The sequence below is a fragment of the Dama dama genome, chromosome 33, assembly GCF_033118175.1.
Source record: "Dama dama isolate Ldn47 chromosome 33, ASM3311817v1, whole genome shotgun sequence".
Taxonomy (NCBI): domain Eukaryota; kingdom Metazoa; phylum Chordata; class Mammalia; order Artiodactyla; family Cervidae; genus Dama; species Dama dama.
In genome coordinates this window covers 42,200,609-42,221,179 of record NC_083713.1, presented here as the reverse complement: position 1 = coordinate 42,221,179, position 20,571 = coordinate 42,200,609, and the positions used below count along the sequence as shown (strand labels likewise).

Sequence of the window (20,571 nt, the reverse complement as noted above, 5' to 3'; positions counted from 1 at the left end):
GAGAGAGTCACCCCTCCCTCGTTTCACCTCAAATTCTCGGGAGACGCACTACTTGGCCTCGGGTGATGCGCAGCCGCTGCCTTAAGGGAGAAGCTGCAACAGAGTTCGTTTCTGGGTTCAACTCTGGAGGATTCCGAGTCGGGATGTAATTGTCTCGGGGCTGCAGACACCTGGGAGAAGACTGCTGACGGCTCTGCAGACTCCTAGCATTTCTAAAGAGCTTTCTCTTTCTCTCTGCTTGTTAGTGGGCAGAAGTTGTGAAAAATAAAAGGAAATGGCAAGCCTCATCTTTTCAAGAAAGCAAGGGCGTCAAACATTCCGCTTAGTTTTTAATCTCTTTATGTGGCCACCAACTTTTGCCTCTCAGAGTTACCTGTAGAGTAGCGCATCACATGAAAATAACCTCAAATTATCACGGAGACCTGCCTTCTCTCTATTGCTCGACCCGCAAAACATGTCTTAAAAAAAAAAAAAAAGTAAGCAAAGGCAAACTAAAATTAAAACCTAAGAACTCTCCTGGCAATTTACTAACTCTGCATTTTAAAAATAATAACTCTTTTTGTCAATTTCAGTGACCAGGAGGCCATCTGTAACTCACTAGGATCAAGGAAGAAAATCATCCCCATCCTACACTTTCCAGAATTTATGACTAGCTGGACCTCCAGGTCACTGAGAGGAAGCTGAGACCAAAAGTGACTTTACTACTTTTTTTTTTGCCAAAAGTTAGTGCTGAGTTAGTGCCTAGATACTGTGGCATAGTTTGTTTGTACCTAAAAAGAACCAGAACCTGACAAATAGATATCTTATTCTTTATCCAAGAAACTTTTAAGACAGGTATATTATTCTAAGACAGCAAATTGAACCTCATCACTATTCACTGAAGGAGGGAAAAAGTTGTAAGAAATATCTTTACTGAGTTCTGTTCTATGCCAAAGACCACTGACCCAAAGGGACCAAAATGCTCGACTCTTCCTCCAAGACCCTTTACAAGAAATTGGAAAAAAACCAGAGATTATACTGTATACACAGATACAATACACTTCAAATCCGTGTAGACTGAGTCTTAAAAAGATACTTTCTAAACATTATGCAAGACAAAAAACCCAATAGGACTTCAAAACTGGAAAAGTTAAAATGCTGTTGGGTCTTCTGAACTTCTCCTATGAAAGCTGCACTTAGCTTTCAGAGCAAAGTTAATAGAATAGTTGAGATATTCTCACCTGATTCTGATAAATGCATGCTGCCACACTGGAAAGTTCTGGTTAAGGAAAAATGTTGTTCTGAATTCTCTGGATAATTAGTTCAATTTTCCAGTTCCTTTTGCCAGAATAGGTCTAGGCTGTCAGTTTGAAACTCAAATGTTGAATAAATGACCTATCCCAAATCAATCTCCAATTCTGTCTATTGTATATTGCTGTTTAGTAATCATTTTTACCTAACCCAGAAAGAAGACAAAATTCTGTTCATTTACATAGTTTATTGTTGTAAACATTAAAATTGTCTTTCTCAGAGAAAGAATTTATCAGGAAAAAAAAATCAGCATCTCTAACTGTCATACACCATAGAAAAAAAGGCAGTGATTCATATCATGTGCCATACTGGAAATATACAAAGAAAAATACTACAGAATATGGCAATATTAAAATTCTTACTCAAACATAAAATAATATATTAACTGACAATCTTAGACGTTAAAAAAAAATTCAAAGTGCTCAGTAATTTCCAGGGAGTTATGTATATTATAAGCACTCTGGAAACGGTCAAAAGCTGCTGCATGCAAGTTTTGTTTAGCTTTAGACAACAAAATAATCCAGATATAAACTTTCTTTTATCAACATCAACGGTACATACAACACTTACAAACAAGGAATGTTGGACGGTGTTACAAACACTATGTGTCCCTTTTGTCAGGATTTTCTGATGTATAATACTTGTGCCCACCTATTTTACAATTGAGAAAATGTTTAAGCTCAGATAACTACCAATCTTTATAAAATCTAACAGACTACATAGTGTCTGAAATACTATTTATATAATATAGACATTACTGAAGTAGCAAGTGCCTATAACATTTTCAATCTAGAATCAACATGCTTGTCCCTTTTTTGTGTAGTTATTTCTTTTTTTTTTTTTTTGCAAACACACTTATCTTTTAGAATTTGTAATATTTATTCATAAATAGGCACAAAATAATTTAAAAAGCCAAACTGCATTGGATAAATTTACAAGCCTTTGCCTTCTTCAACTCATGCCACCCACGTAACATTTAGTTTTACTATATATTACAGCTTTCTTTACAGCAGAAAATTTTGAAGTCTTTAAAGGGCAATACTTGTGGGTCCCCTTACAATGTGTGTGTGTGTGTGTGTGTGTGTGTGTGTGTGTGTATTACATTTATTTTAACTGCAACAACCAAACGTGGCCAAATGTTTTCCGTCATACATTAGCAATCTTCCTTCTGAACAATAAAATGATTTTTAAACTGATAATAAAAAGTTTATACCACAGTACTGTGTGTAGTCCATGTTCTAAATCCAAGATGCCCCCGGAGCCAAAATGCCCTTTCAGGTTCTGCCTGCAGGTTAGGAAATAGCAACAGTTTTTGTTTTTTTGTTTGTTTCTGTTTTTTTTTTTCTTTAGGGATCAAGGGTCAGGGTGTATGGAAGGGGAGGGGGCTGACTAGAGCTGAGACAGCTCAGGGGGATCTCTCTGCCCTTGTCACTTGCCCCCTCTGGACAGTTTTAGGTTTCTTTCCAGTTTCTCTGAAGTGCATGGAAGGAGGTCTTAGAAAGGTAAAGTGTCCAGGAAAAGTTTGTCAATTATTGCTGGTGGTGGTACCAAATCTTCCAGTTTCAGGTAGAAAATGCGCTGTAGCCCCTGTGTGCAAAGTGTACGGAGTTCTGGGAGCTTCCCCAACAGTTTGGATAAATAGTTGGGGCGGTTCAAGCCCCCATTATTGAAAGTCACATGGTCTTTGAGACAATTTACAATCTTGTTTTGCAGCTCCTCCACTCTCTTGGGTTCCTTGAGACCGTGTCTCTCTGCAGAAAACACAATCAGAAACAAAAGAGGAATGCACTAAGCAGTTAGCTAGCTGACAGGACCAGGGAGGATCGGCGGGAAAGGAAAGTTCAGGAGGAGAAATGCCCTGTGCCTCTGGTACTGACCTGTGACCATAGCCAGGGCAGCAATGCAGGAGAAGGCAGAAATGTCGATGTTCATATTCTGCAAGTTGGAGGAGAATTCAACAATGGAATCAATCCATTCCCCAAAGCCACGAACACATTGCAACCTGTGCAAGACCACCCCATTGCAAAAGATGAGTTTACCCTCCACTGGGTTGGACCTGCAATTAATACCAAAGAGAGAGAGGGGAGAAAAAGAGAGAAAGAGAGAGAAAAAAAAAAAAGGCTAAACAACTAATTACTTGAAGAGCAATAAATGAGGGATTTAAGAGGTACCTAATTACCCAAGAGTTAATAAAACGTAGACCAGTGGACCTTGAAAGGGTTTAATTTCATAACAATCAAGAACGCCCCCTATCCCACCTCCATTCTCCATTCATATAAGGCTTCTATGCTGCTCACTGCTTCCCTTCTCTTCCTTTTATCTATTCCCCTTTCCTTCCTATCTTCTCTTTTATTTCACATCTGTTCTCCTCTCTTTCTCCCTCCACCCCTCTTCCCCTTTTCCCCTTTCTTTTCCTTGATTCCTCTCTTCCTTCATTCCCAGCCTTCCATTACCTGTAGGCTAATCTCAGCACAAATAGTTCTAAGAAAGCCGATTCGAAAAGCAGGTCCTGGTCGGCTTTGGGCAGGTCAGCGAAGCCCGGGATCTTCTCCGCCCAGCCCCTGATGATCTCCATGGAGCCAGTCAGGAGATCATAGAATTGCTGGATATGCTGGGTGTCATCTCCACTCATCTGATAGTCAGGGTTCGCCTGGAACTGGAATTTCATTTTAAAAAGCACTTAATGAGGTTCTCTAAAATATATAACCCGTGAAATTGCTAACCTCATTTCTAGTAGGGGAGCCAGGTTTTTATAACAATTAAACCTCTCTCTGACCAGTAAGGAAATTAGATGTTCCGGGGCAATTAATTCAATTAGGGATGGTGCTATGAGGTCGCTGCTTTAAATATGTAAATTACCATTTTCATACAGACTAAATACAGTGCCAACCAGCCCTGGGAAATGTTCACTCTTATCTCCACAAAACAATTGACACGTTAGTATTCATGCCAGTCCCGGAGTGGGTCTTGAGCAGAGTCACCCTTTGCAAATCTTCATAAAATTGCAGTGCCATCTAGGTTTCCAGGCATACTTCCTCCAATTAAAGTCCACACATTCCTCATAGCTGGGGTAAAAGAGGAATCTGACCACTTGATTCCCCCACCCACTGCCATTCCTGACACCCCCTTGCTTCCCCTTCCCCAAGCCCAAGCCAGGTGTCCCTCTTCCTGACAGCACCAGAGAAGGCGGGGGGTTCAAGCTTCTCCATGGAGGACTGGGGCTAGAACCCAAGTAGGGGCTTTAGCATCGCCTCTGGTTTGGGCATCAGAGGCACTGGTGTGTTGAGTATGTGTGTGCACCCAAGTACTGGGAAGGGGCCTCAGAGAGATTTGACCACTGTGGCCCATCTTCTTTTCCTTCCCCTTTCCTGTCCTCATGTCCACACCCCCAGCAACACCATCTGTGTCTCCTGTGGCCCTGCCCAGAGCAGTGAAGCCAGAACCTTGCATGCCTCCTCTGTCCTTTGGGCCTGAGGGGTTACTGACAGGTGTGGGGAAGGGGTCCTGCCCATCTGTCGGTTTTGTCCAAATGAAACCCCCTCCAGCTTCTTACCCTGGAATAGTCCAGGCTGGTCATAGCCGGGTTGGAGTCGACATGGGCCCTGACGAGGGCACTGATCAGACTCACCGGGGGCGAAGGGGGAGAGGGCTCCTGTGGGCTCTTCGGTTTGGAAGGTAAACGACCTCTCCGGCCTTTTAAACTGTCGGTGCGAACCACTGCAAAGGAAGAGCCGGGTGAGCGCGGCTCCCCCAAGCGGGACCCAGCTGCCGCCTGGACCCCTCCCCAGGGAAGGCCACAGCCGCCGGGGGCGCCCCTGCATCGGGCAGCTCAGGGCCCCACTGCTTGTAAAGCCTTTACTGACGAGAAGCATAAAAAATGCGGGGTTGTTTTATGTCTTCTTCCAAATGGGTCGTATAGTTAAAGGCGAGGAAGGCCTGGCGGCTTTCTCTTGGGCAGAATGGGCTGGCAGGCAGCTGCCTGGTCTTAGAGGCCAGAGGCGGGTGGGAGAAAGCCGGAGACACCCTCCACTTCCCCCCGCCCGGCTCTGGGAAGTAGAAAGCGGGGTTAGGATAGGGGCAGCAGTTTCCCAAAGGCGAAGACTGACTGGGGAGTGGGCTGTTTGTCCCAACCTACCTTCTTTGACCATCCCAACAGCCAGGCACTTCTGAAACCGGCAGTACTGACAGCGATTCCTGCGCCGCTTGTCCACTGGGCAGTTTTTATTTGCTAAACACACGTATTTCGCGTTTTTTTGCACCGTGCGCTGCAAAAGGAGACAATATAGGCCGGGAAAAAAAAATTTTTTTTTCTCTTGAAAATCCAACAATTCAGGGAACCCAGGGACAATTTCTGAGAGGACAGGGTCCACACTCCCTCCCCATAAACAAACACATACACAACTCCTTTTTATTTTTTCCTTTTTCCTTTCTCTCTCTTTTCTTTCCCCTCCCCCAGGGCATTTAACAGAAGAAAATTGATAGCGTTAACATTTGAGCTAACCTTCCGCTCCTTGCTGTGTTTTATATGCCAAGAGAAGGAGAAGGAGACGCTCAGTAAATACAAATTCGTGGGCATTCATATTATTTACATTCCTTAGAGACCTTCTCTATTTAAAATGATAAGATTATTCAATCAGGATGGCGAAATAAAGAGATCACTTAATTTGACCACAGGGAATTCTGTTCCACTTGGTTAGCTCAGACACGGTTCTCTGTCCTAACCAATTTCAATCTGAACCAAGAAGACAGCTCCTAGCACATGCAAATGACCCTCTTCCAACTCAGCTCCAGCAACTTCAGGCGGGGGAGGGGGCGGCCAGGGTCGGTCTCGTGTGGAGATGCGACCCCGGGTCTCCCCGCCTTCCTACTTGCCTTTCCCAGGCACCCAGAAGCCCCCGCCACAGCCCAGGGGCGGCGGCAAGGCAGCTTCCAGGGACCCGGGGAGTCGCCGGGGACCAGTTAGGGCCCGGAGCCTGCGCCCCAGCGGAGCAAGCACTCTGAGGCTCTGGGCAGTAGGGGGCCCCTACCTGCCTCCTCCTCACCTTAAAGAACCCTTTGCAGCCCTCACAGGTGCGCACGCCGTAGTGCTGGCAGGCCGCGTTGTCGCCGCACACAGCGCACAGCCCTTCGTTGGAGGGGGAGCCCCGCGACGGCGGGGAGGGCACCTGCGTGTCGAGCAGCTGCGACGCGTGGCCGATCTGCAGGCCAGGGAAGCCCATGGACGCGGGCTTTCGGATGGGGTTGGGCACGGCGAAGGTCTGCCCGTCCACCACGTGGTGGCTGCCCGCCGGCTCCGGGTTCATGGGGACGTGCAGGGGCCCGTCGAAGCGCATCTGGCAGCTAGACACGGGGGTGCCGGGGGGCGACTGCTTAAAGGAGAAGAGGGAGAGGCGGGAGACCGGCGTTTTCCTCTGTTCGATCATGTGGGTGGTGGCCACGTAGTTCTGGTGGAAGTTGTGGAGGGAGCCTGGGTCGTCCCACATGGGGCTGTGCTGCACCTGGAAGCCCGGGGTGGTGGGCGTCGGGGGCGAGGAGGGCTTGTAGTAAACCGACCCGGAGTGCGGCATCATCTCCTCGGACTGGGGGGGCAGGTGGCTGTGTTGCTGGTAGTTGTGCATCTGAATGTCTTCTACCTTAATGGAGGACTGCTGTCCGGACAGGGGCATTTGGTACAAGCAAGGTGGCTTGACGTCGTAGCCTGTGCTGTAGTTGTCCATAAAGGTACTGAAGCTGGGGAGAGAAGTGGTGGCAGTGATTTCAGTGTTGGTGAGGTCCATGCTAAACTTGACAAACTCTGGAGTTAAGAAATCGGAGCTGTATTCTCCCGAAGAGTGGTAACTGTAGCTCTGAGAAGCGGGGCTGGCTCCTTGAGGCGAGGACCCATACTGCGCCTGAACACAAGGCATGGCTGGAAATGAAACAGGGTAATATACACTCAGCCTGGTCAAGTGAACACTTTCTCCCGGGCTCGGCTACACCTGGAGCTACGCCGGCAGCCCGCAGCGGTCAGAGAACGAGAAGGGGCGCGAGAGGAACGGCGGAGAGCGCGATTACTGCAGATCGGAACAGTGCGGGGCAAGTAGAGGCTGACCCCATAAAGACCCTGAACTGGAAAGTTATTAGGGTCTCCATTCCTGGATATTTCCAACACCTCCCCCTTCACCCCTTTCAGGAGCATTCCCGTTCCCATGAGCCTTTCCTCTGACAGCGAGCTCAATCCAGAAATGAAGTTGAATTGCACAATGAGAAACTTGTTCCCGAAGGCGATGGGTTGGGGAAAAACTTAAGTTACAGGGTTTGCGGGGAAAGATCGCTCGCATTGCCCTATTTCTTGACGTTTAAGGAACTCAAGGGAGGGGGGGAAAATGAAGTGGCACTAACCTTCAGCCGAGTTACAGGCGTTTTGGAGAAAATTAAAGGTGGACAGTGTCGTAATTCAGTGAAGGACAAAGTTTCCAAGATTTTTAGAAGAGCAGTGGAGAGCCCAGCCTGTCAGATCTCCTCCCTGAAATGAAGACACAGGAAGCCTTAGGGTGAATTTCTGGACTGATTTGGCTGGACATCTGTATCACTAGGCAGGCCCTTCTGTGCCCTTCTTGATTGTTTAATTAGAAATTAATGTGTAGCCTTTATCAGACTTAGCAGTTAAAATGAATGTGTAAAAGAGATGACTGGAAACAGAAAATTTCACCCATGGACTGTGTTAATCTTGGCAGAGAGAGGACTCTAAAGGAGGAAAGTTATTCCATGTACTTAGTTAATACTTATGATGAAATAAATTAGCCCCTTTGCTGGGTGTGTGTGGGGCGGTGGGAGGGAGTGTCATTTCCATTTTAGTTTAATTCAGAACTAAATAAGAAGAAACTAGGATTTAATAAAATACAGCATTGGAACCTTCTCCTGCTTTTTTCCCCCTGTGGTGAAACTGGCTTTTCATCTAGTAGAGGGTAAGGAAAGTAGAAGTCAAGAATATAAAATGTAAAAACAATCTCTCCCTCCACCCCTAGGAAGTTACAAAATGTTAGTAAGGCCTGGGGAGCCCTGAAGGCAATCTGAATGGAAGCATCTGGATTTCCTAAGAGCTTCTGACTGAGCACTGGGTTTGGGGATACAGGTGAATTGGCATTCACTTTTCCAGGAAATGTCTTTCATCTTTAATGGCCAAGGGGTGGAAAGAGGGGACCGTATTTTGTCAAGAGCATCTTAGGTGAGTTGCAGAGAGAGGGAAATACTGCTTATCCAATATTGGCACCAGTGGTAGAAGCACCTCTCAGCATAGCAAGCTAAGCACCTTCCCTATCCAGCCTTGCACAATCTGCCTACTTGCTGGAACAAGGCATTCTTCTGTCCTAGTAATTTTCAGATGTTCCCACTTGGAAGGCATTCTAGAGCATAGACAATTTTATTACTAATGAAAAAGAAAGCCAAACATCCAAGTCTCTTTTCCTCCCCCACCCCCCGCCCCCGTCATAATCTTGCTTCATGGAGGGAGAGTAACCAGAAAAAGTAAAAAGAAAGGGACTCTTGACCACCCCCCACCCCCAGCCCTCGACAGATACGCCTGTGCTGGATATTAACCCTCTGGTAATTCCGCAGTTTCATGACTACTCTAAATATTTTGTGTCTCTCTTTCTCTGTCAAACTCACAAACAAGCGCGGCACATGTGAAAACCAGAAATTTTCAAGCAACTTAGTAACAGGTCACTCTACCAACCACGTCTCCTCACTCAACAATACCCAGGAAACATGGGCACGCTGTCCACTCGCGGTGACACAGTTTCCAAGCAACACATAAACTGAAGAACTTTCTCTCTCCCTGTCACTTTCTGGGCCGCGTCCAGGCCCCTCTTATACACAGGACTTGGAGTCTACGTGTCCAAAGACCTCAATCAATTCCTCACTAAGAGCAAACTTTGCGCACATTTCCGCGGGCAAGTCCGCGGCTCCCCAAACTGTGCAAGCTCCCTTCCACGTCCACCAATGAGGAGCCAGGAAACCTCTGCGGGGTGGCAAAGCGAGAGTTCCGACAAATGCCCTCTGGAGAAGCGCACACCTACTCCCCATCCTCCGGCCCCACTCGCGCTCCGCGCCTCCGGCGCCCACTTCCAGAGAACCTGCACCAGACAAACAGAAAGAAGAGACGTGCAAAAGAAGAAAGAAGGATAAAAGAACGCGAGCTGTGCCAGCCGCACCTACTCACTTAGGAGTTCTCTGTGTCTCTCTTCATTCATTCAACTCGGCCGAAGTGTAGTTCCCTCAGGGAGTCTGGGTGGCAGGGTCGGGGAGGGGTGGGCGAGAGGGGCGAAGGGACTCGCGGCGCCGAGAGCGGGGAGGGAGCAGGGGAAGGCGGCCGGCTGGACAGGCGAGCGGGACCGCGGAGCCTAGCGCGAGCCACCGGGCGGACTGGCCCTGGCCGCCAATGTGCCTTTGTTTATGTGGCTCGCGCTGCCGCTGCCAACATTCACCTAAAGTCTCCGCGCGTCAGCGCGCGTCAGCGGCCCGCCGCCCAATCGCCGCGCGGCCGCTCTCCCCAGACTCTTGGCCAGCGCTCGCTTTGGTATATTTCCGACCTGACGTCACGAGCAGGGCCGATTTTAAGGTGGGAACTGTTCAGGGTTCACCTTGGTAGCCAGCTAGGTTTTTTTCTTTTTCCGAAAGAGGTGTGACCTCTCCACTCAGGTCCGCGCAACCCGCAGCGCCTCGACATCTCACCTCACCTTCCCCCCACCAAACCCCCGCGCCACCGCTGCCGCCCGGCAGCTCACACGTGGGGGAAGGTGCAACAAAAGCCCGGCGGAAGGGAACCCAAGCGTGGGCCAGGTACCAGCACCTGGAATCGCACGAGATGGGGCGTGCCTGGCAGCGCCCTAACCTCATCCACCCACGACTGCCACCCCCGTTAGCGGAAGCGAGTGCAGATGTCCCATGACACGAGACGCTCAGAGGGCTCCTACAATTGGGGTGGGATTTCCCTAGTCCAGTGCATCCCCCTTTTCTCTCTTTTCCTGTCCCTGGCCTTCTCCTCTGGCATATCCCACCTCCGCGCCCCAAAGTGGAAGAGAGTAAGGAGGGCCTATTTTCTGTGTTCCCTTCTTTCCTCGCAGGGCTCCTGTGCGAGGGAGGACGTGGTGCCTGGGGAGGGGAGGGAAAAGGCAAGGGTAGCCGTAACCCAGCCCTTCAGGGACCCCAAAAGTCAAGAGTGAGGCGTCGCCCTCTTTCCTTTCTCAGACAATGCAGCCGAGCAACGGGCAACAGGTGTGTTCTGCAGAAAGGTGCTGTAGTCTCACCTTTTACCGACTCTCATACTTCGACACTCCTGGGTGCCCATTAACTCCTGCCTTTCCACGAGTTTTAGGGAAATAAATCGACCCTCCTCTGAAGCCATAATCTCTCGAAGTCATAATCTGAGAGCCAAGGGGCCAAGACTAAACCCGGGGAGACAGGGGGCGGAGCTGGCTGAATCTCTCCGAAGCGCACTGTGTGTGGGTTCAGCTCTCCCAGGAGAGGGCCAGGCAGGCGGCCGGAGCTCGCCGCACCCTCGCAGTCGCCCTAGCTTCGGCCGACTCAGATTCGCAAGGCAATCCACCCTCCAGGCTGAGGGCACAAGGCGCTCTCCAGGAAAGAAACAGCTTCTCCCGGGAGTCAGCCCGCTTCCTGGTTCCTGGACCCGAGCTGGCCGGGCTTTGGGATTTCTCCAGTGGAGCTGGGGGAGTCACCCGGGGAGGGAGGGTTCGGGGGAGTCACCTAGCGAGGGAGGGTTTGGAGGCATTCCCTTCCTCCGCCCGCGAAGATTTGCAGCCGCCCCTCCCTCTTGGTGTGGCTGACTTCCAGGCTGGGGGGCCCCTTTGCACCCCTCATCCTGAGGTTCCCAGTACTGGCCGGCCGAAAGCGCCTGAGAGCTCTCCAAGTCCCGGAGCCGCTCAGTCCTCATCTTCACCCCCAGCCCCGCCTTTGCCCGCTCCAGCCGCCTCCTGCTCCTCAGCGGCGGGAGAGGCATTGCCATCAAGTGCCCCGAGGCTGCCCCGAGAAGCCGCAGGCTCTTCCGCGCTGCAGCCTCGGGAAAACCTACGTGACCACCTTAAGTTTCCCCCAGATGTTGCGACTGCCGCTGCGGCCGCCGCAGCGGCTCGGCGGTGCCCTAGCGGGCAAGAGAAAAAATAAAACCAGGAAGTGTGTGCGAGTGTGTGTGTGTGTGTGTGTGTGTCTGTTGGAGGGGGCGTGTTGTGGTGGCGGGTGAGGGTGTGCAAGTAGGGGGATGAGGGGAGGAGGGGGAAGAATAGCTTATTAGCATGAGCTGGGTAGCGTCAGCGCCCTGTGGGCAGAAGCGATTCCACGCGAACGAAAGGGAAAAAGTGAGAGTTTGGAGAGCCGGGGAGAAGGAAAGGGGTGGGGGTGGCGGTGACGCAGGGGCGCAGGCATTGACGCACCCGCCCAGCCGGGCCCAAAATAGCAGCAGCGCTAGCTCTGTGGCGCCCTCCCGGGTTCCCTTCCCCTTCCGCAAGGGAGCGGGGCGCGGCCTGAGGGTGCTTTCCTTGATCCCAGCGGTGGGTCAGGCTCCCAGCAGCTATTTTCAGGCAGTCGGAAACTCAAGCGCAGCCATGCTGGGGTGGCAGTTATTATTTTTTAATATATTTCTAGGAAGGCGGGGGCCAGGAGAAGTTTAAGGTTGTAACCACCACTCTCCAAACACAAATATGCAGATCTTAAGGAGGTGCATTCCCTCCACATGCTCCTCCTCCCTTAAACCATTTTAAAAAATAATTGGCTTTAGCCTGGGGTGAGTCTGCGGACAGTTTGAAAATTCTCTCCCAGTGAATGGGAAAGGTGTGCTGGAGTTCTTAAAGTGAACTCCAAGAAGACAAACACTGTAATATAAAGCATTATTCTGTCACAGCAACCTGTCGAGTCTGGCTTCTTGGTAACAGAGCCTTCGCTCAAGTCTTTTAGGCACCCAAGATCGAAACGCAGTTTTCACAGCAGCTTGTTAACAAATTATTAGTAACCAGGAATGAATCGGATATAACATCAACATGCGAGGGGAAAGAAGTGGCTTTTTGGCCTTCTTTTCTACAATTCATATGAGTTCTCTCCTCCTCAAATCCCTATTCTACAATAGCTGCTAGGAAGTGTGTCTTCTTATTAAGACACATCAAAATCAAGACTGATAGACTCTCTTAAACCAATTATTGGGTAAGCTGTTTTTTTGGGTTGGCGTTTTTGGTAGGGCTTCGATGTGCTCCGGGTGGAAAGGATCCGGTAGACATTAGAAAGTGTAAGAAAGAACCACCACGCTCAAAACACCAGATTGTTGGGTCCCCAACAGATTCTCATGAAAGGAACAGGTCTCAGTAGAAGGGCCAATGTCTGTAATTGACTGATGCTGTCAGTAGGGGGCCTGACTCCACAACATTCAGGATGATCCATCACACAAATACACGCACAAGCACACACACACCCCATCACACAAATACACACACAAGCACACACCGTCATACAAATACACGCACAAGCGTGCGCCCCCCCCCCCACACACACACACATACCCCTAGCTATTTACTACTTAGGTCAAGCTCCAGGAGATCTTGCAGCAGGCCCAGACATTCATATTCTGCTGGAATTCATAAATAACTACAAATCTTTTATTCTCTTCTATTTTTCTCAAAAAGGGAAACAGTTTAACACTGGAATTAGGTTAACAATAGATTTTCTTTATTTCCGCCCACCCGTATTTAACTCACTGTTAGGTCACAGAGAGGGGGGAAAAAAATCAAAATGGTAATAAAATCTTTCATTTTATCACCAAGCAGTTTAAATTGGCATATAGTTTGGAAAAATGAAAGCATGTTTTAAAATCCTATGATTACATGTTTAAATAAATTATAGTTTAGAAGAGGATTCCTGTGGGTGTATTTGCTGGTACATAAGAGAATGCTTTTGTGCATAGAGGTTTAATTACACATATAATGGAATCAAAATGTAGAATTGAACAACCTTTTAGAAAATGTTCAAATGATGCTCTAGGCTAAAAGAAACTGAAATTCTGCATTTATATGACTGCAATCCTGCAAGATTCTTGAACGTAAATAGATTCTTGAATATAAGTTACTTTATAACTCAATTAAAATGACAATAATGTTTCTTTCAGGGCCCAGAATCTGATATAACTTTAAATTACTGCCATGTATAAATACATAAAGTTACCCCAAATGAAGGTCAGTATTTTTAACAATTTAAAATAAATGGGAATAAAAACTGATCCTACCTGTAAGTAGCTCCTTTTTTTGAAACCAACTAAAATTACAAAATTATTATTTCTGTCAATATACAATATTAGATGACCTCAGAAAAAGCACATAGGAAAATAATATTGTCTTTTATGATATTAGCCAGTATTAAGCAGACCATATCGGTATATATATAGAAAAAGTATTTTCATAAAAAACAATGTAAATAATACATACTCAAATCTAAATCTAAGCATTTTATTTTATGCAAGGCTAAGCAGATTATACTTAATAAAACTGAGATTTTTGATATGATTTAGAAAGCAAACATGGATTTAATTCTTAATTCTGTGGAATCCTTAATTCCATAAGGCTTTTCTATAATAAGGCATGGGAAAGGGATCTTTAAGGATTTATTTCACTATTCTCCCCAAATGTACTCAGAGTAGCCCTTAGCTCTCACAGTTAAAATATAGTAAACTGACACAACTGTTATGCTATAAGAATCAAGGTAACTTGAAGATATTTCATAACATTAGTTAATGGAATCTATGTTAAGCATAAAAATGAGATTATTTTAGGTTATATTTGGACAAATTTCATGTCATTTGTTGTCATTCAGTTTTATATTTGTGACAGAAAGAAATTTTCACTTTGAAAAAAAAAATCTGTTTCTGAAAATACAAAATCATTTTTTAATATGGAAGGTTTCTGGTTATTTACTTTGCCATTTCACTTGCATTAAAAAGATATTAATCAACCAATCATTTTTTCCTTTTCTATGAGATGCCTAGAGAAAAAGTAAAATGCTTAGCTAGTAATTTACATTTTGGGTAGTTGTGGCTTTTACTCAGTTTTACCCAGCCCAGTTTTCACCCCAAATCACTTAATCCAAAAATTTTAAAAATTGTTTCTTACTTTGATACAGAACTCAGTTCTAGAAATGTGTAAAGATGTGCAGAAGAAAACAGTACTCATTTTTTCTAGAAGCATCTACTTGTAAATTAAAATTATAAAACTGAACATATGGTAAAACCTCATGCCACTCAAAAAGTATTTTGCATAATAAAAATCCTTCATCTTTTCTCTAATTCTTGACTCTCAGTAACTATCTTCTAAATACTTTTAAATTAACCACTTAATACTTTTTTTTGTTACTGTGGTAAAAAACATAAAAATTACCATCTTATATTTTTAAATGTACAGTTCAATCATGTTAAAGTCATCCTGTTGTGCACCCATCACCACTACTTACCCCCATAACTCTTAATCTTATAAAACTCTAACTCTGTAACCATTTAACAATAATTCTCCATTCTCCCCTCCTCCCATACCTAGCAATCATCAATATTTTCTTATGTAAGACTTCTTCTTGATTAAGCAAGGAAGGGTTACTTTGGTTTTAGATTTCATTGCTAATTTCACTAAACATGGGAGTCGTTAAAAAGTACAAAGTCCTGAAAGATGCTTTAAAGGTTCTGAGAATGAGGTGCTATATGCTAAGAAAATACCAAGGGCACTTGAAATTGTAAAAGTAGCTAATAACATCAGTAACCATCATAGTACTATGTAGGATTTTCTTTTAGTAGATAAAATACATACACTTAAAAAAAAAAAAATACATACACTTTGCAAGAGTCTTCATTGTATGTAACAGCTAGCTAGTTTTTAATTTTACGTTTAATGATAAAATAACCACCTTTAATTTTTTTCCTCAGACTAACTGGCGTATAGGAACTTTTCAATTTAATAAAAACTGAAGACATGTTATTGTTATTACAATATAGCCCTCTTTTTAGCCCTCTTCTTCAACATAATTCTGCAATTAACAAGCCTACAATTTTAACATTACAAAAGTAACTTATAGCAAGGACCCTTATAGTGATAAGTAATAAATCTAATTATCATATTCTTTGAATAGATGTAATATAAATTTCATTGCTCACTTAAAAGTTCTAAAGTTAACAGCATAAACTTGAAGTTGAGTAATTAAGTAATCCTTATATAGACACTTATTAAAGTATTTATACATATTATCTTAAATCTACATCTATCATTTTGCCAATTAAAATTAGGACTTTAATTGCAATTAAGTAATTTAATTGCCAATTGAACAGCAAAATTGCTAAGTGACTAATTTTAATGCCTATTTTAATTACCAATCATGACTGGGGAGGGAGCTAATCAAGTTACATCAAGCAGTACCAGAGTAATGATGTGAAGAAAAAAAAAAAAAGCAGAACAAACATTCAAGGCTACATGCTTTAAAAAAAGAAACATAAATAAATGCAAACACAATCTTATAAATGTATTAAAATACTGTATTTCAATATCTGAATACAGAACATGAAATAGAACAAGAGTAACTAAAGAAGCCTCTGTCAATCTTCAGAGTAAGGAAAACCAGATCAAATTTTTATGTATTTACATGGCCCTCACACTAACCCAGATAGAAACAAAGCTGCATATAGTTGAGAATAAAAGACTGTTTCCTGCTTGGCTGGTTAATTATTTACAGATTGATAGTTTAAAGATATATATATATTTTTAATGAAAGGTTATAAAAGAGAAACAAGTTTCCAACGTAGCAATATGGGTTTTAAATTTGAAAAGCAAACAGGGCCAGTGCAGAGGGCCTGTATACTCTTTCCTACGGCTCTCCTCCCCACCCCCACTCACTCAAATGAAGTATTCTAATAGAGGCCTAATGCCTATCCATAACTTGTCCCATATTACCTTGAGAAAGGCGTAAATCTGTCCTATCTTAAATAATTTAAAATACATTCATAAGTAAAAAAATAAGAAAGCACCGAGGATTACATCACAATTAAAATTACTCAGAGCATGGGGAATATACCTTGTCCTGATAGTATTTCTTCACTTTCAATTAAAATGTACTTGCCAGCTCAAAATAAAGCAGCAGGCAACCAGAAATACTAATGAAAATCTTGGCCAATACAAACACATTTTCAAAAGTTTTCACATTCAAACAAATTCTCAGATTAGCAGTATGGAAGGGCCATATTGAAAGAGGGAGGTGAAGTTGGGAGCTTAAAAATTAGAAAGTGATTCCCTGATAGACAATAACAATGCCAGTACTTTCAAGCTAGAGGGATCGCCTTGGCAGCCAGCCACCTCATCTAGAGTAACAATGGACATCCATCAAATCTTCACTTCAAATAAGTCATGATGCAAGATGCATATCTTGTTTTTGTTACTATATATGTATACCAAATACACACATAGTTTTTGTCCACAAATGGGCCTGAAATTATGAATGACATATGTAATATTTTGAGAAAAGGCAAATATTGCTGCTTAGGATTTTATGTACTAATGGACTTGAATTGTGCAATAAAGCACAGCAGGACTTTCAGCCTGGCTTTTGAAGAACGAACACGTTAATAATCACGGGGCTTGACAAAAGCCTGCAGTATCTGCTCATGACAATAACAGCTTTATAAGGCGAGTTCTGTGTGACTGATTAAAGGACACACTCACTACCTATTCAGAAGTCATGGAGATGTAGTCATGATTAACAGCCTCACTACAGATCAAGGTTAAAACTCATTGAATGCTGATGCTACAGAGAAATACAATTTCAGCCATTAAAAGATTACCCAAAAACAGTCTCCAGTAAGGGTTGTCATAACTCAGATATATCTTATTTTGTTCTGTATAAACTTTTCTATTTACATACATAAAAGATATTATTTCATAATTATCAAAATCATTGCCCAAACTCAAGCACTAGGTAACAAATCATCACCTATTATAAAAAGAAAAAAGGAGACATCTTGTAATTTAAAAATGAATTATGAAACTTGTATGACTGAAAATGTTCAGACTATGTCTATTTTGTGTATTACCCCAGTTTATCAGTTCACATGAATTAATGTGGTTTATGTATTGTTGGAAGCAAAATCTTTTCAAAGATAGTACACCCACAGCTTTCATATATCCCTTAATAAGTTTTTAAAAAGTTGTAGTATTTTACTTTTTTTTGCCCTTAAGTTTCTTGTCTTGCAGTGTTGCCTCTCTGTATTAGTGAAGGAAAAAGGAGGGATACAGCATAAGACAACCATGATTATAATCTGAAATTAGAGCCAGTCAATCATTTTATTAATCACCAGGATATTTTTTAAAAGACCTGGTAAATATTACAGAATCATTCTACTAAGACCTAACAGTGACTTCAGTATGCTGTCACTGACATGTTTGGAAGAAAAAAAAAAACAAACCGCCAGTACCACCACAGACAGAATTCAAGTCCAGGTACCCGCACAGATGAGGGTGTGGGTTGCCAGGGAGGGAAGAGAAAGTAGTTTGCTAAGGAGGTCCTTATAGTTCATATTTCCGAGTACATTTTTGTAAGTTACTTTCCTAAAAATTAAGTATTAAAAAAACCAATTTCAAAGAGTTATTAAATGGGTTTAGGAGTTATATTGAAACGATTCACAAAATAGATTTTTCTTGGGAGTCCATTAATTTGGGGAGTTCCGAAAGTATGGTGTTCCTAATGATTGCTCTTAGGGAACTAGCTCTGGAAATCGTATTTTCTATTTCTCCATACTCTCTTCAATTAGTATTTGGTCAGCTGATTGGCAATTACCAAGACAACAGTTTCGCTAAACTTTATAAACCAGAGGTTGGGGGGGGGGGGGGGGGAGGACAATACAGTAAGGGATTTTTCAGCCAGAATGGTTTGACAGAGCCCCTCACACTACAAATAGATGTTATAAAATTTGAAATGTAGCTCTGAAGTTCAATTCATACCACAGAAACTGTGGGATGCTATCTTCCTGTTGTTATAACGTATCAGGTCAAGGGATATAAATTGTACCAGGTAATTCATTTTGCCGTTCAGAGAGTCATTAAGTTCCTCCCAGAATATATGTGATTGATATCCCTGGAGGTGAAAGGCTAACGGAACCATATGGCAACATGTTGCATTCCGTATGCTATCTGCCCATCCGTGCTTAAGCTGCCATTAGCAACATCTGTACCTAACGGAAATCCAGCTGCGCCGACGCCGGCTGACGGAATTGTACTTGGGGGGAAATCTAGCTTAGCGCCATTAACTTGAGACTCAGAGTCTATCTACCAGGACGGATGGAAGCTTTCACAATTAGACGAGACGACACAAATGCTTTATTAAAGTTTAATTTTGAACTCCCAATTAGCGAAACTGCATTACAAATCGATTGCAATTTCCTAGAAGGCACAGCAAGTTCTCTGCCTGCCTGCCACGTGCGAAAGGCTCCAGAGCTAGCTTGCCCAGCTCCCGACGGCTGAGAGGGGATGGTTCAGAGCCGGTCTCCGTGTCCCAGGAAGTCCCTAAAATCCTCGCCAGCCCCTCCTTCCGCGGGGCGGGGGCGGGGGCGGGCGAGGGGAGGGCCCCCAAGTCCCCGGCGAGGAGGGGGAGCGGGCGGGGGAGGGGAGGGGCGGCGGCGGGGTGGGGGCTGGGGGCCTCTAGCGTCCTGGCCTCTCGGAGGAGCCTCAGCTAGTCACGCAGAAGTTTCTCTTTCGCTTCTCGCGCCACACACCCAGGTTGGCTTTCTGCGCGCCGGCCAGCGGGGCGGAGAGCGGGGAGTGGAGGGGAGACAGGAGTCCCAGAAGGGCTGCCCGGCGCCCACACCCACCCCAGCTCCCCTCCCCCGACCCCGACAAAGCCCCCGCTCCTGGTCCAGGATACGTTACCTGCCCGGCGCTCCCGGCCCCTCGGTCACCGCGTCCCCCGCTGGGCGCGCCTTGGGCGGCTCCCGCTCCCCGGGACGCACAAAGCGGTCGCCCCCGGCCGGCTAAAGCCCCCTGTCTCGTCATGTTGGGGGGCCAGAAGGGAAAGCGGGGGAGATGGAAGCGGTTGGGGCGAGGGAAACTTACTGATTAAATTTTTAAAAAAGAAAAGCAAAAAGCAGCTGGCGGGGCCCGGCCAGGGGCAGAAGAGGCCGGTTACCTTTCGGGGGGTCGCGGGCGAGAGGGAGGAGGGTCGGGGAGCGGCTGCCCGCCCCCCTCCCCCGGCCCCCAGCGGCGACGGCAGCTGCACACACAGAACCCCATTGTCGCCGGCGCCCGGCGCGCAGCCCCGCGGACTCGGCCCCGCGGCCAAGCGCGTCAGCGGCCCCGTCAGTCGGGCCGGGCTCCGTGACGCGCGCGCAGCCCGCGCTATAAATAACCCGCCGCCGGGCGGCTCGGGCTGCTTTCCAGTGACGCCGGGGCGAGGCGCGGGAGGAGGAGGGCGAAAGGAAACAATAAAACCGCCCGCCGCCCTCCTCCTCGGCCTCCCTCCGCCCTCCCTGGTCGCGCTCGGCCCTTCCCTCCGTACTCTCTTGTCCCCGCCCTGCCCGGAGCGGCGCGCGCGTGTGGGAAGGACCTAGCGGAGCCGGCGGGAAGACCCCGGGGTCGAGACCCATCCTTCTTCTCCCGGGCGGGGGCGGGGGGGGCCTCCTTCCACACCCGGGAAGGGGCTGGCGCCGGGAACTTGGCAACGAGTTTAGTTAACAGGTCGCTGAGTTACTTAATCCTGCATTGATTTAACACAACTTGGTGCTTGCTCTGCTTTCTCACACGCCTTTCTAGTTCAGGTCCGGTGTGTTTATGGCAATAGATCCTTTATTCAAAACAAAAACACTTCCCCGTTAAACGGCCTCATCTAGCGTATTTTAAAGTATATGCCTATGTTTGCATCTCATTGAGTTCTGCCTACATCCTATCTGGACAGTATGCTTTCTTTCCTAAACTCCACCGGGATTATTTATATAGGTTTTCATGGGGCCAGGCCTGTGTTACTGTTTTCATTTGGGTAGTTGTATAAAGGGTGTGCAGTAGAATCAGCGTGGGCGTGAATTCCATGACTCATGCACTTAGTCCTAGAGCCTTTTTACGTGTCGTTTTGGCCTCCAACGTACCATAGGCCTTGAACACAGAACATTTGAATTTTCCAAAGTCTAACGTCCTAGCTTTCATCAGTGCTGCCATTTAAAGGGGGCTTTCTCTATAAGTAATTTTTTTTTTTTTTGGTCCTCGGGACTTTCTGCTCTAGCTGCCGTATTTAGGC

General features: G+C 45.8%; 1 protein-coding gene across 10 annotated transcripts; it reads right to left on the bottom strand.

Annotated features, from left to right (window-relative positions):
- Positions 1-1,463: 1,463 nt before the first annotated feature.
- Positions 1,464-19,605, bottom strand: NR4A2 (nuclear receptor subfamily 4 group A member 2). Of its 10 annotated transcripts, none has more exons than XM_061135746.1 (8): positions 19,471-19,605; positions 7,672-7,795; positions 6,333-7,198; positions 5,426-5,555; positions 4,844-5,007; positions 3,744-3,946; positions 3,168-3,346; positions 1,464-3,041 (listed from the first exon to the last, which is right to left on the bottom strand). In XM_061135746.1, exons 3-8 carry the CDS (start codon positions 7,194-7,196, stop codon positions 2,785-2,787), a joined length of 1,797 nt encoding a protein of 598 aa, XP_060991729.1. In that variant the 5' UTR covers positions 7,197-7,198; positions 7,672-7,795; positions 19,471-19,605; the 3' UTR covers positions 1,464-2,784. The 10 variants fall into 10 exon arrangements, 9 of the variants coding, with proteins under 9 accessions (XP_060991729.1, XP_060991727.1, XP_060991728.1 ...); XM_061135744.1 differs by lacking the exon at positions 19,471-19,605 and adding an exon at positions 10,578-10,726; XM_061135745.1 differs by lacking the exon at positions 19,471-19,605 and adding an exon at positions 9,483-9,732.
- Between the last annotated feature and the right edge of the window lie 966 nt (positions 19,606-20,571).